The 15,510-nt window shown below is 29.2% G+C and overlaps 1 protein-coding gene across 1 annotated transcript in view; it reads left to right on the top strand.

Moving 5' to 3' along the window:
* LOC132949296 (uncharacterized) overlaps window positions 1–9,367 on the top strand; it is a 51,404-nt gene extending 42,037 nt beyond the window's left edge. Inside the window, exons 5-6 of the mRNA XM_061020113.1 lie at window positions 6,827–7,070; window positions 8,384–9,367. Of these exons, the coding sequence (XP_060876096.1) occupies window positions 6,827–7,070; window positions 8,384–8,484 (345 nt within the window). The 3' untranslated portion in view covers window positions 8,485–9,367. The remainder of the gene's footprint in view (window positions 1–6,826; window positions 7,071–8,383) is intronic.
* Window positions 9,368–15,510: the final 6,143 nt, after the last annotated feature.

Here is a 15,510-nt window from a genome sequence, read left to right on the forward strand (position 1 = left end):
TATAAAATACAAATCTAAAACATTATAGGTGTATCTTGGTTTGAGTGTACCTCAGTTCAAGGGTGCATCGGCGTCAGTATACCCAACTTTGTAAAATAATTCGACCTAGATGGGTAACTGCAAATCACTTACTACATTTAGCACTTGGTTTATTTTAAAACTACTCTCTAAACGTTTCTAAACAGTATCTGAGAGTTTCATCAAAATCATTATTGTTTCTTAAATCGAAGTAATGTAAAAGCGACGATTTGTTAATAATTAATAATTATTTATACACATTAATTAGGTATACTAAGACAGTGTTGTGGACATGCTACGTCACTGCAGATGCGAGTCTGCTTTTACCTCATCTGACCGAGTAACCGATGGCAACAATTTATGTACAACAAAAAAAAAACTATTTTCTACTAATACTATTATAATCTACAACCAATGGAAACAATTTATATAAAAAAAAGGATTACCTATGGACTAAATTTCAGATCAATGGACTTAGCTGTGGAACGCATACATACACACACACACACACACACACACATACATACACGCATACACGCATTGCCTTCTAGTTTATAATAATAATATAGGTATGTTAATCGTGTTTCAGCCGGTCATCCGGTACCGCTCTTATCCTGAATATAATATAATATATAGCATAAACGGTAAGGCTAAGACACGATTGAGCATAAAACACCTTTTTTGCGACACGATTGAGCCAAATTATCAGCGTATCAAAGGAAATCGGTATACAAAAGAACACCTACACGATTGGGCATAAAAAGCTCCACAACGTTGCTATTTTCCATTTTTAAGCTATATTATACAAAAATATTTATTTAAATAATTATAATAATTCAAAATATAACATATCAAAAAAATAACATGATTTTTTTATTTTTTTTATTTATCTTGAACCCGGCAGCTGAGGCCATTAGCTATTTTTAGTTTATTTTTTTTACTGTAGGTTATTAAGTCGGTAGGGGGAGGAACACGTGTGGTGTTTTGTTTGGCAGAATTTTTGATTGGGCACCCGTAGGTATCCGCCATGCCCGGGTGGGGGATGGCGACACTTGTTTTCTAGACACCGTGACTTGTTCGAAGAAAAATGCCGCCAATGGCCGAGGAATCGAACTCGGGTCGACTGCGTTGCAGCCGACGCCTTCGTCCGCTCGGCCGCTCGGTCCCCCAAACATGATTTCATAGTCAATAAAATAGTCACATTCCATAAATCTGTTTGATAATAATAATAATATAGTTATGAAAATAATAAAATCTAAATATGGTACGAATTAAAAATATTATTGCATGGCTTATAAGTCAAGAATACTATAGAGTATGGGTGATCGAACACTGATATTATTTCTATAATAATTTTGGAATTGTATCTTAATTTATTATCTTATATTTCCCCCCAATTTTAAATGTTTAAAACGTCGGAACTCTATTGCTCCGGAACTAATTTATTAATCGATAACATTGTTGATAAAGCTGGGCTCAGCTCATGTCTCGCGTCTGGTATCATAATAATTGGTGTAATAATACGTGAAAATAAGAAATTACAAAATTTCGGCCACGTGAATGTGGCAACATCGCATAAAATATTCTATGCTCAATCGTTTTATGCTCAATCGTGCTTTACCAGGATGACCGACTTGTGCACATGGGCTTCGTTCCGAATGAAAATGTTGAACCCGGTGGTTGACTCGGTGGGAGAAGCATCTGGCAGCTGCCAGACGAAAACCGGTACTGCTCTCATCCTGAATAGAGTATAGTTTTCTATTTAAATGTCTATGCTATCTGCTTTGTTTTATTTTTTCTGAAGTATTTTTTATCTTATAGGATTGCCACTTGTCTGGTAATTTAAACTTTTATTTAGTTAGGTGAGGCAAATATTCTTAATTTCTTAAACAAAAGCACATTGATGTATTTTAATATATAGGATACCGAATAAACAGTATTTTATTAATATATGAGCATTTTTAGTTTACACGAGCGTAATAAAACGGAGACTGAAAATTGGTTTTTCGCAAAAGTTGAGGATCCAATCATCTAAACTTTAAGATGTGCTCATTAATTAAATATAGTATTAAATTTACTCGATAACCGGTTATAATAATTAATTCATCAAACTATCAAAGCCTTAAGCCTTTAGATAAGTATTCATCTACGTAGGGGAGCCTGGGGCTAAATGTGATACACTTTTTGTCTTTTTGTATAGTATTATTAAAATTACATTAAATTTTAGTCATCTATAAACAGTTCACATTTGTACAAAACAATTTTAAAAAAACCTTTGAATAAGCACAGATGAATTAAATGTATACAAACACTAAAAGAAATTGATATAGAATATAATCGAGTTTTACTGTTTATAATATGTTAATATCTAACATTATAACAGTTTACCCCGTAATAGTTGACCCCAACCGTCCATTATTAACGATTATTGTTATAACGCAATAGCTATTTTGTATAAAAAGATATTCCAACGAAATATTATTCTATACAAGCTAGACTGTATAATGAAATAAAAATCACTTAGCTTAAAGAAAAACTGTGACAAAAAACTTGACACATACAAAACTTTTTTTTTCGACTAATTTTACATTTTCCAAATTATTTATTAAAATACGTTTGTTATTAAACCGGCTTATCAGTAACAGTACGCACATGGCCGAAGCCGAAAATCTTGCGCAGTTATTCTAGTGTTACCGACTGCGTAATACGAATAATTGTTAACGTAACACTTTGTCCCGTGTATAACACTACGCCCCATGCTCCCCTATGGTAGAAAATTAAAATCATAAGTAATAGGTATAGGTAGTGAAAAAACTACTTATAAAAAACTTTTATTATGATAAAAAGAAGTTCATAAAAGATTTTTTTTGCACAGGTACGTACAATAAACTATGTACTTATAAAACTGATGAAACAACAAAAAGTACCCGGAATATCAGTGCAGCCAGTCACAAACACCTATATTGTGGCCTGTTTATATTATTATAATTATATAATACTAAGGTATACGTACGCGCGCTCGACATCTTCAAAAATAAATTGTACCCCTACAACATTATCGCTAGGTTATACGGTTATTGCCATTATACGATGCGAGACACATGCTCGTATAACAATAACTAGGTACGTGTATTGTCGTCTTTGTGCGATATAAATAATAACAATAATAATAATAATAGTATATTATGATTTTGTGTATCTAATATATAAAATTATAACATGGGTTAAAATACTCGAAATTTGTCCGCCCGGCCGTTACACACGTAGGTACCCTTATACCTTATGTTCCTTCCAACTGTACCTACTACGCACTTCATTAATATAAACGAGTGTTTTTCTTATGAAAAAATCATAGACTTTTGATTAAAACTGCCCGCAAGACCGTGTGTGGTTTACATAATGTATGTATAATATATTATATAGGTACGTATAATATTGTTATAGGTAGATGTTGTACGTGTATAATGTATATTACATAATAATATTGTCATGGTCGTCGCAATTGAAGGAAGTCATTACACTGAAAAGAGAAAAAGCTTGCGCAACGCTCGGGGTACCCGGACAAACCATTGTAAAACATTTCGGAATAAATTACCCATAACCGCGGTATACACACGCGTATTACGGGGACATAATAATAGTATTTTTATGTTTTTTTTTCTTCCTATCGTGAATCATAAAAAATATTCTCGAATAATATAATAATAATGGGGGCTTAAATATTATACGAAACGTTTTTGTGCGAAAAACGCATTCATATTTTTTTTTATTATTATTATTATAATCATGTACACACGCGTATATTATAATATAGTATATACGAGTCGGGGATTTTTTTTTCTTTTTAAGCAATTTTTTATTTGTTCCCGCGAACTAATTGTTATTCTAATGCGAGCGTGAACACATATTACAATAATAATAATCCTAAAACCGAGCCCGCGGGATGTATATTATAAACAGGCGCACTGCGCCGAAAACCGTGAACTCAATATTCTTCGTTACTACCACACTATTTTAGAGACTCATCTGTCTCAATCTGCTTTTCACGCTCACGGTGTAATCAGGGTGGATATTTTGTGCAAAATGTTTTGTTTTAAACACCTTGTTAAAAAATGTCGGGAGTACAGTATGTTGATATTAAAATTTGCTTTGAAATTACTATGAAAAGTAAAATAATAATAATTATAGAAAGTAATTAATATAAGAACAATTATTTTAATTTTTACTAGGTATATTGGTTTAAAGATTAAGTAGTAAAATAAAATTACAACTTGTTTTATTTTTCACTCTTAAGCTTATGTAAGTATTATAATATTATTATTTTAATTTCGATAAATAATTTTAATATTTAATTAAAATATTCCTTTATATAAGTATATAACATAATGCTTAATAAATGGTTATTAATTACATTGCATTTTTTTATTTGTCTTATCAGCCCTGAAAATGTCCCAACCCTAATCAACGATGTATAATAATTTATTATAGTATTAAAATTAAAATTTATAAAATACATGTATAAGTACTTAATAATGTATAATTATAAAATAAGCCAATACAATAATGAAAGAAAACTACTTTAAGTAAAAGAACAATTAGATACGGGATTTGAAGTATAAATATTGTTGGCCACGAATTTCACGAAACTACCACAAGATTAATGCTGAAATACTTATTCTTAATTTATTTTTTTAATACTATTATTGTTGAAAATTAAATTATTAATTTTATTGTACTAAACAATTTTTATAACATTGTTTCATTGTATCTATTATTTAATTTGTAGAGTTGTTATGAAACAAAAGCAATACATATAATGAAGATAAATATACTAAAATGTAGTGTTGGTATTTAATATTTCATGACGAAGAGAAACTAATAACTTATAATATGTTATAAATTATCAAATGTAAAATACTAAATTACATTAATTAATCTTATCATTAAATTTCAAAATGTTGTTTTACTTTCAAAGTGAAATTACATTTTTTAGTTACGAACGTCAAAAAGTACATATTTATTTAGTGGAAATCCGACCAATAAATGAAAGTATTCTAAAAAAAAGTACATCGGTGAAGATAATTTATGCGATTTGTATAATTTTAATGTAAAATATATTTAAAAGTATATTACGATTCAATATTTAATTGGATCTGACTAAGTTATTTCATTAGTGTTTTGTAGACATACCATTTATATCGATATGGCTATATGGCAGACTGCAGATTGCGTATAAAATATATATTATGAAATTAGAGGTAGGATCAAAACATAATTTAGATTTTAGATCAACGGCAACGGTTAGATCTCACGCCGATTTAAAAAAAATTGAAACACTCTGACAATTCCAGTCGGTTAAAGCCGGGAAAAAAAAATATCCGTGTCGATGGTAATAACAAAACGAGTGAGCCACATTGAACCCACGTCCATTCAGTGGCATTATCATCCATTAGTCGTACAACCACTATTTATCTATAAAATAATCACAACCCGTATCATTAAATAGAACATGACCATGTCCAGAACGTCACTTAAAATTACGAGGATGATTTTCTGATATTAAATGAAAAAAAAAACAAAACTATCCACACATCATGCAGATACATCGGTACGTGTATAATGTATATGTCTTGTAAATTAAATACGTACATCGCTACGCTCAGAATCGAAAAAAGGGTAATGACGTTGCTATGGTATAACCTAACTATATGAGAACCGTCAGTGTTACTATAGGAGCAACCTAGGAACTTGATACAATTAATTTCATCTTTGTTATCGTTTGGTTGTCATTACAACTATATAACGTGTAATCGGTCAGAAAAATATAATAATATTTTAGGCTCCCTGGCTCAACACTATGACGTAACGGTAACATTCTGCGTGTCGTACAAAATTATAGAATGACCCCCAGACATAATACATAATCATAATATATATATATATATATATATATATATAATGTCAAAACGATAGATTTTCATCAAAATTTGATTAGATATTTTAATGTAGGTCCACTTCGAAATGAAAGTCAAACCACTTATACTTGAATCGCACGGGTTCAGAATAATCAAGATTTCATTTTCATTATTATCTTCTCAGACCATAAACATAGTTTATACAACGCCACAGCTATACAACGCTCCCTCTCGGAATGTTTGAGAGAAGGAAATAGTGCCCCAGGACGTTAAATTCCGTCAGTTACATTGCGAAACGAGTTCCTTCTCTCGTGGAACGGAGTTTAAACGTATCTTACATCTAAGCGTATTATTTTTTTCTTTTCTTCTCGTGAAATTTAATTTTTATTATTTTCCACTAGTTTGTTTTAATCGATATTGGTGTTGGTTTTTCGGTTTGTGCAATATTTTCTGAAATTTCATAAACCGAAACTACAAAAGTTAAGCTTTACCGAAGTATTTCGTTTTAGTTAGTTTTTGTTCTGTTTGAATTATGGCTGTCTCGCGCCCTCCGCACTTGCGCTTGTATGTAGGGTAGTCGATTTTGATTGTACGCGTTATATATTGTTATATAAGTGCACGGACCTTTTTTGTTTTGTTATTAACTTCATCTCAAGAGTCATAAAACGATTAACGCCTTTTACATTTTTTTTTTACGACGGCGACGAGTGGCGTATAATTTTAATTTTTTTGCTTTTACAATATATTTTACCACATCATACATTATCGTGATATTTAAACGGTGGTGAAATGTGGCAAAAACGATGACGACGTGACAACATTATAAAATCGATTACATAATATATAGAAAAAATAATTATCACATTTTATATTAAATCGTGGTTTCGTTGCAGGTGACGAGTATTACGAAATACGCAAAGACGACGGCTTGGGTCACAGCTGAAGACGACGGGCTGCTGACCAGCCGATCGCGACTGGAGCTTGCGACCCACGCCGATTACTTCCCGGGTGGCCGTATGATGGTCCGCTGCGAGTCCAATCAGTTTCTGTTGTACAAAAAGTACTCAGTTATTGAGTTGATGGATGACTCACCCAGACTGGCCCAGATGATCAGCCCCACTGCCGTGCTGAGATCGGGTAAGTGGTATACGCTCTACCTCCCCTACATATGCAATTTTGCTGTACTGGCCGTTGGGACAATCTTAAAGTAGATATAGTTTTTAAATTGAATACACGACTACACTAAATTATGTTTGTCGTATGGCGTTAATCGTCCTGACCCATATAATAAAATAAAATATTATTTTCATTATAAATTATAATATTATTAACAATGCATTAGGGTGATACTGACAATATTTTCAATTTCAATTCCAAAACTTGGCACGAATCGATACTCGATATGCACGTATACGTCTTCAAAAGATATTTATCGGATAAAATACGCCGCGAGTCTGGGGTTCATAACCAATGAACCATGGACCCCTAAGGAGTCCGTAGATGAGTTCTCTGGGATTTTTGGTGTGGCTCTGATTTTTTTTAAAAATAATTATTTGATGATTATCGGCTGTTGATAGTTGTTATTTATAACCCAACTTAACTCGTTTTTTTTGTGTTTTATCTACAATTGTGTTGACACAAAAAACTCCAGGTTTCAATGCAATCGTTCAATCCAAAAATCAATAGTCCTCACGATGAGATTTATATTTAAATCAATTTTTTATACATATATATTATTTTTTTAAATGCTAGTGCTTAATTTATTTCTTAAATTGTGACTTTGTTTACATAACATTATAATATTATTATGATAACAATCATTTAACATTTTTTTTAAACAACGTCAACTAGTTATCGAAAAAAAAAGTTGTTATAATATTGTATATCGTTATCGGAACCGTAACCCAATAAAGATTGAACATTCTTGCATAATAGCCATGAGGGTCTTCATAAAATGTTCGTGTTATATAATTGCATCCTTTTATTCTTTGTGTCTTCGATAATTTTATTGGTTTGTTACATTACTCCAAGCTTTCATTGTGTAACTTAATTCCTATAAATCCATGTAATTATCTTTGATCCGTGTCTACCAAGATTTGTTTCATGAAGTACTCCATCCTTGGACCTCTACTTCCAATACAGCTTTTCATATCTTGTCATTCTTATGTACCTTTCAACTTTAATGCGATACTAAACTTCTCGTTTTTAAACATTATTCAATAGAACTGCATTTCAAAAACCTCTAGTTGTCTTACCTCTTGTGTACTGGCTATCCGAGCTTCGCAGCCAAATGTAATCACATGACAATTATACCTATATTAAAATTGCAATAATCTCGGTCCCCATACTCGATATTATTTTATTACTGATTTAAAATTATGGCCCTTATCGATTTATAAATGTATGTTTTTTTTTATCATGTGTACTTACACTTTGTGTAACGTTTCTAGGTGGACCACAAGCAAGTTCAGCTGATCGTTTCGCTATTGGATGTGCGTTCGTATTGGTTGCTATTGTCGCCCATCGAATTGCACCGTATCTCTTAAGATAGCTTTACGATTATCATACACAATAGACAAACACCCCGACATTATTATTATTACGTCATCATGTTATAACGGACGATATTCGTCGTCGTCGTATTTTATAAGTGTTTTACAAGAGTAATAATGTTATACATTATGATTGTAATATACATGAATATATATAATATATATATATATATATATTTATGAACACGGTCGACCGTTTGTGATGTTATTATGTTTGTATCGGAGTGGATGCCCAGAAGAGCTCGTGTCTCGGTCTTGAATCTATTTAACCGTGCCAATTGAAAGTATATTAATTACTTGTTTAAAATAATATTTTCTTCTCTTTCACAGCGCGATTGAGCTACAAGCAAGGCCAAACGCCGAAGCGATAGCAAACCGTCGCATCCCCTCCACCTCCCACCCATTTAACCCATTATATTGGTAATAAAAATCAAATACGATAATGACATACATTTATTTTCGCCCCACGATATACGATATAAACATAATAATACGTGATCACAAGAACATTATACTATATTACGATTTATACATTTAATATAGGATTTAACCACGATATTGTATTTTCCAAAACCATTTAACTGTGTAACAGTATATATATAAGTATATATATATACGATCAAATTATTGAATGTTTATGTTTTATTCAAGTTTTTTCTGAAATAAAAACCGAGTAATTGATGTTTTTAAATGATTTTTAATTATATATCATAATATATGTATGTTGTCCATAATATTATAGCATGCAAGTAGTTGTGTACACAAACCGTCAAACTTGACTGAGGGGAATACGTCGGTAGTGGCGCTACAAAGATTACTTTTTAAAAAGTGTTCAATTATTAATTATATTTGAACAAAATATATCAAATGATTTTATTTTTATTTTGGTTTTTTACTGTTTATAGAATAGTAATTCACTCATATTCTAATATAACATTGTGTGGTAGAATATATTATACAATGTCCCGTAAAGATAAACCCAATAGCCGTAGAGGGGGACTCGCCGCCCGGACAAAAACCGGTTTTTGCTGTTTTACCTATAAGCTAAAAATATACATAAAATTCATGAAATTAATGAAAAAAAAATTTTGAAAGTAAAAATGTTCAGAAAATTAAACTCTATAAAATCACTATGTTCAATTGTTTCAAAAATAAAATATAAGTAGTCCTTGTTTCTGTCAGTCTATTAAAAAACAGACATATGATAAATGTATTATCTCAGGAGATATCTTAATGGGTACACCCTCGTGGGACACCATGTATGTATTTTTTTTAATTTTGATCGATACGTAACATATTATTGATATCAGATATTGCACTTTATCTTGATATCATGTAGGAATATAATAGTAATTTTAAATGCAATACAACAATAGTTAGCTGCATCAACGTGTTGAAGGATCTTTTATCGACTGACACTTCATAGTAATACACTTAATATTGAATTAAAATGATTATAAAAGAGTTTATTTAACACAATTCGATTATTATTAAATGACGTTTACATTATAATTTTCAGAAAATAAAACTTGTCCTGAGATATAATTTCTGTAATAAAATATACATATTATGTTATATGTATTTATTTGTCATACAAAAATTGAATTCATAGTTGATTTTTAAGTATTTACAAAAAAAGTATTTTGTTAAAAATCACTAAAAACGAAGGATAATATAGCACTATTTATGATTTTTATAGGATTATAATTTGTATTCAAATCATCAGACTTGTGCATACCTACCAATTTGAATGAAGTATGCAATTTGTCAAATACTCAAATATTTAAAGACCAGCGGAGTGTAATATCTTGTAGTTAAATAGGATGAATATATTTTTGGGCTTGACAAAAACACTACCTATGACGGGTATACCTATATGGACAATTTATGAGGTTATGGCGAGTCCAAAACTATCAGAAAGTAAGTGATTGGGTTTAATTCTTGAATAAAATAATATAAAAGGTGACCCAGATTAATGTGGCAATATAATATAAGGAAATACGAAAAATTGTTGAATTATTTAAAAGTTGATGCTATTTTTATAGTTTTTTAAAACTCAAAGTTCAATACTCTTTGCGATACTACCTGGTTAACGATAAAATAATATTCATGCAATAATCTTCTGCATAATATTTTATGAAACACTACCACGTACGACAATAAATCGTTATATATCAAGCGTTGTACAATATATATTCGATTTATATATTTTATATCGCATAGCCACTTAGGGAAATCAATTTTTTTACAAAAGTATTTTCATACTGATGGACATTGTATTTTGTCTTAAAATAGACGCTTTAGATATCCTAACTCCCAGATCAACACTGTACATACTATAAAACGTGTATCGTTTATGATTGTAATACATATCAAAATATGATCTGTGTAGTTTGTAAACAAAATGAAAACTCCATACTTAAAATTGTAATAAAATATTTAATGATAAAATTGTTTTATAGACAAACAATATCAATATTAGAAAAGTCCTTATTCATAATTTAGAAGGTAGATAGGTAATATTTTTGTTTATTATGTAATACTTATATTTATTTTATGTAATAACAATATATAAATTAAATTAAAAATTAAAAATTAAAAAATAATTAGATATTTTTAAAAACAAAACCCACGGATGCTTGTTGCACATAATACAAAAAAAAAATTGTGAAATTTCAATTAAATAAGCTGTAACGGGTGTAGGTACAGCTAAAATAATTCTATGGTTTTAAAATAATAATATTTTATTTATTAGTTTGTATATGAAAATTCCCATAAAAATGTCTAAAGCTTCTCTCATAAAGACAAAATATCAACCATTTTGTAAAAAAAAAAAAAATGTTTAAACTTCATAAATCATAATAAAACATCAAGTACATCATCATACAGGTAACTATAGGTAAGTAAAGGTGGAACACTCTGACTATCTATGGTTGATGATCGACGTTGATTCGTCCGTCATCAAAAACAGGGAGTATTATTTTTTCTATCCTGTTGGTTGAAATATTGTTCTTTGTCATTCCACACAATTTATTCCTACACCTCTACTCGGATATGAATAACAATTTTATGATATTATGATATTTTTTATATTAAACACATTTTGATCTTAATAATGTATAAAGCTAAAAACAGGGCTTCGAAACGTTGTTTATAACGTTATAACGGAAAAAAAAATAATAAGCGAAATCAATAAACAAAGACGAAAATAATCTAATATCATTAAACATAATAATATAATTAATATTAATATTATATTAATTATATCATTGGTCATGATTAATAATGATATTATATAATATGATAGTAATATAGCATCATAATATGATTAAAAATAAACAATAAACGTAAATTATGTAACATAAAAAATTTCAAACAACGTTATTCGATATAACGTTTGTGCTTTTTTTAACGTTGAACTGAACATTATTATCGTTTTTAAATCTTGTAGTCTATATAAGTATGAATCTTATAAGTTATAACTACGAACAATTAAAAGTCAGAAAACCTATGTCAACAGTAATTTATATTTTTGAAATACTTTATCCCTGTTTGATTTATAAGTATTTAATTTAATACAATATTAGTTTATTTCTGTAATTCAAATTTCAACAAGATACAAAACTGCGAACGTGTGGTCGGGTAGTACCTACCTGGCTACCTACTAAATACTTATATAACAATTAAGTATTAACATTATTATGCCATTTCATGTTGTATTATTGTTAAAAATAATTATTTTTAATAACATTAATTTTTTCATCTTTCATTCATGTCTTATTATTTCAGCAATATTTGACACACCCAAACTAACACTAATTTGCCAGTTATAGCTAGGACTTACTTCCTAAAAAGCCTAGGATGATTGAAAATAATCTATCCCAGACAATAAATTCTACTAATTTGATAGGTCCTTACATCAAAGTAGGTACCAAAAATAAAAATATAATAAAAAATTAAAATAACGTTTAAAAATATAGGTAATGATAAACCTTAAAATTGTATAAAGTTCAAACAATACCCAAAAACGTAAAAATGATATATTTATTTTAAATTTAAGCCCTGGGACTTAAAAATATCTTAAATTACCTAATAATTGAAATATCAAAAATAAAATCAAGGTATTTTTGTATGCTATATCTATGATTATAAATTATAATAATCAAACAATTTTGCAGTTGATTGATTCTACGCATGCAAATAGTTTGATATATTTCATGTAGGTAAATGGGTGGTGATTGTAATTCATTATAAATATTATGAAACGAAATTGTAATTAATTTCCAAGTGTTGTAGAAACATAAGTAAAATTCAAATATACATTTTTTTTATGTGTTTCCACTCCTCGGGGAAATTTGTGACTGATCATTTGTATGAGTCTGTGCCACTATAGCAGAAACACTGGTCACGTCACACCCATTCGGTTTTCTTAGAAAAAAATGACAATTTTTTCAGACGCGCCGTAGAAAAAATTTAAAATAGGAGATTTGAAAGTGTTTCTTGTGTAGACCAAAAATAAAAGTGTCTTTCGCTTATTTTCAACTAGACATCAATATATATATGACAAACGCTTGGATGTAAAATAGGAATCATGCAGGCAGTCCTGATACAATAATAACCTATAATTATTCTAGGATATCCGGAATAGATTTATCGACAAGTTCTCCACTTCTTTGATAAGAAGTATTCGTAAGTATCACACATAATATGTTATCTTCATCAAGTAAATAATAATTCACAGTAAAAATATTGACGATAACTAAAAAAAAATAAGGCAATTTGACGATGTCTATGGCGATTTTCAAATTTAAAGTTGTTTATGAATATATTATTAACATTTCATGACTTAGGTATAAGAATATTTGTAGTATAAAATAAACACTAGACTCAAATATTATATCTATTTTACTTGTTACGCAAAATTGTTAATTTGAATTATTATTCTTAGTACCTACACAGTATGCAATAATTCAGAAAGCGCTTGTTCAAACTTTTATATAGTTGGATCAACATTAAAAAAAAATCTTGTGTTTAATAATTTATAGTACAAAAGGTCAAATCTCATTGGAACAAAAGGAATTTTATATCGTCACAAGACACCGAAAACGCCTTAAACTACAGTATCTAAATATCTAAAAATACAGCATAAATCTTAAAGTATATTATAAAATCCCAAATTCAGAATTTGAATAAATGGAATATTATAAAAAAAATTGAGGGATTAGCAATGAGCTGATTGGTGAATCACATATTATAATAATACATAGTAATTCTATAACTGCATTGCCGAATGTAAGACGAATTTTATTGTATTCATAGCGAATTTCACGTAACGCACTTAGCACTTCAGAGACGCTTTTGTTGTATTCTATGAGTGTAACAAAGGCGTCCTCGTTGAGCCACATGTTACATTATATCTAACTACTGGTAATGGATTGGTACTATTTCAGAATTATTGTTAGTGATTAAATTATAACAACAATTGAAAAATTAATAATAATGTGCTAACAAATTTTAATACTAATAATTTGATTCGTATCAAAATACGCTCTACGATATGCCTTATAGTATTACAACATCTATACATGCACCGAAACATCAATATCATAGAAAACGATATAAACTAATAAAAAATATATTTGATTCATTTACTTCTGAATTGTAAATAATATAACGTATTTCTTATAGAATGGTCATTATGTTTTTTTAGTTTTTTTAATTTGCATGTTTATTGTTTATTCTAGACGCAACTTTGTTTTTCCTATCTTATGTTAATGTCCACTTATAAATTTTAAGAAGGAAATAAAACTTACATTATCGTGAAACTATTGTATATAAAATTTACAATATTGATAGATCAGATTTATAATAATAATAATGTGACTCAGCGCGGCGCAATGGCTGAAATCAATCACGCGACGTGATTAAGAGTAAGCAACGGCCGCTGCCACTAGTTCTCGGATGGGTGACCATCCGGTTCGTTGTGCGCAAAAACCTTGTCACACATACACGTGTTCCCAACCGACCGTACCAACAGTCCCAACCATACTGCACCAACCCTACCAACCTTACAGGCTAATGACCTCAGTCGTCGAAGCCTAAAAAAATAATAATAATATTAATTTACTAACAACAAAATGTTTGCTACAGTTGAAATTACTAGCAATATTACAAGGTTGTCTACTCACTAAAAATAACTATACATATAAATACACTATACGACTAAATTAACAACATTTTTAAATTGATTTATCTATCACATAATATACCTATAAATAATATTATTACATAACAAAATCCTTAAATTTTACACTATCAATGTAGGTAGTATTTAAAATTAATATAGTTATTACCAAAACAGATAAATTCGTTTTTAACCAGAAAGAAATATTGAAAAAAACAAACGGTGAATAAAACGTATTCAATTCGGTTCTCACTTTAGGGATTACAATCCCTCTTGAACTCGTATGTTATCTAGTAGCATGAGTACCTATTTGTTAACTCCTTATAGGTACTTAAACATAAAAATACATTTTTTTTTGTTCTATATTATGATTTTATTTACGAATAACTGATAATAAACTAAGGAAATTAATTTAATTAAAATCCAACAACTGTTTCTATTTTTATAAACGTAAATATTTACGGTCAACTAGTGAACAAATAGGCAGCATTGAGCCGAGATAAATATAATTTTATTTAGATAAAGATAAAGATAAATTATAATAATGTTATCTAGATAAAGATGAAAAAAAAATTTTTTTATCTAGATAAATTATTGGATGATTTTTTATATTGGTTTATGGCACTCTCTGTAAGCTCGCGTCAATATAGAATAACTTGATAGTATGTTATCGAAAATGTCGATAGTTATAATTAGTTTATACTACTTACTTAATAAATTACTTAATTGTCTACCTATAAATTATAATAAATAAAAGCCATTTGATAAATTAAATGATCTGGATAAATTCATCTAGATAACGGTGATTTTTATCTTAGATAACTGTGTGAATTAATAATCT

Source organism: Metopolophium dirhodum, chromosome 7 (assembly GCF_019925205.1).
Source record: "Metopolophium dirhodum isolate CAU chromosome 7, ASM1992520v1, whole genome shotgun sequence".
NCBI lineage: Eukaryota > Metazoa > Arthropoda > Insecta > Hemiptera > Aphididae > Metopolophium > Metopolophium dirhodum.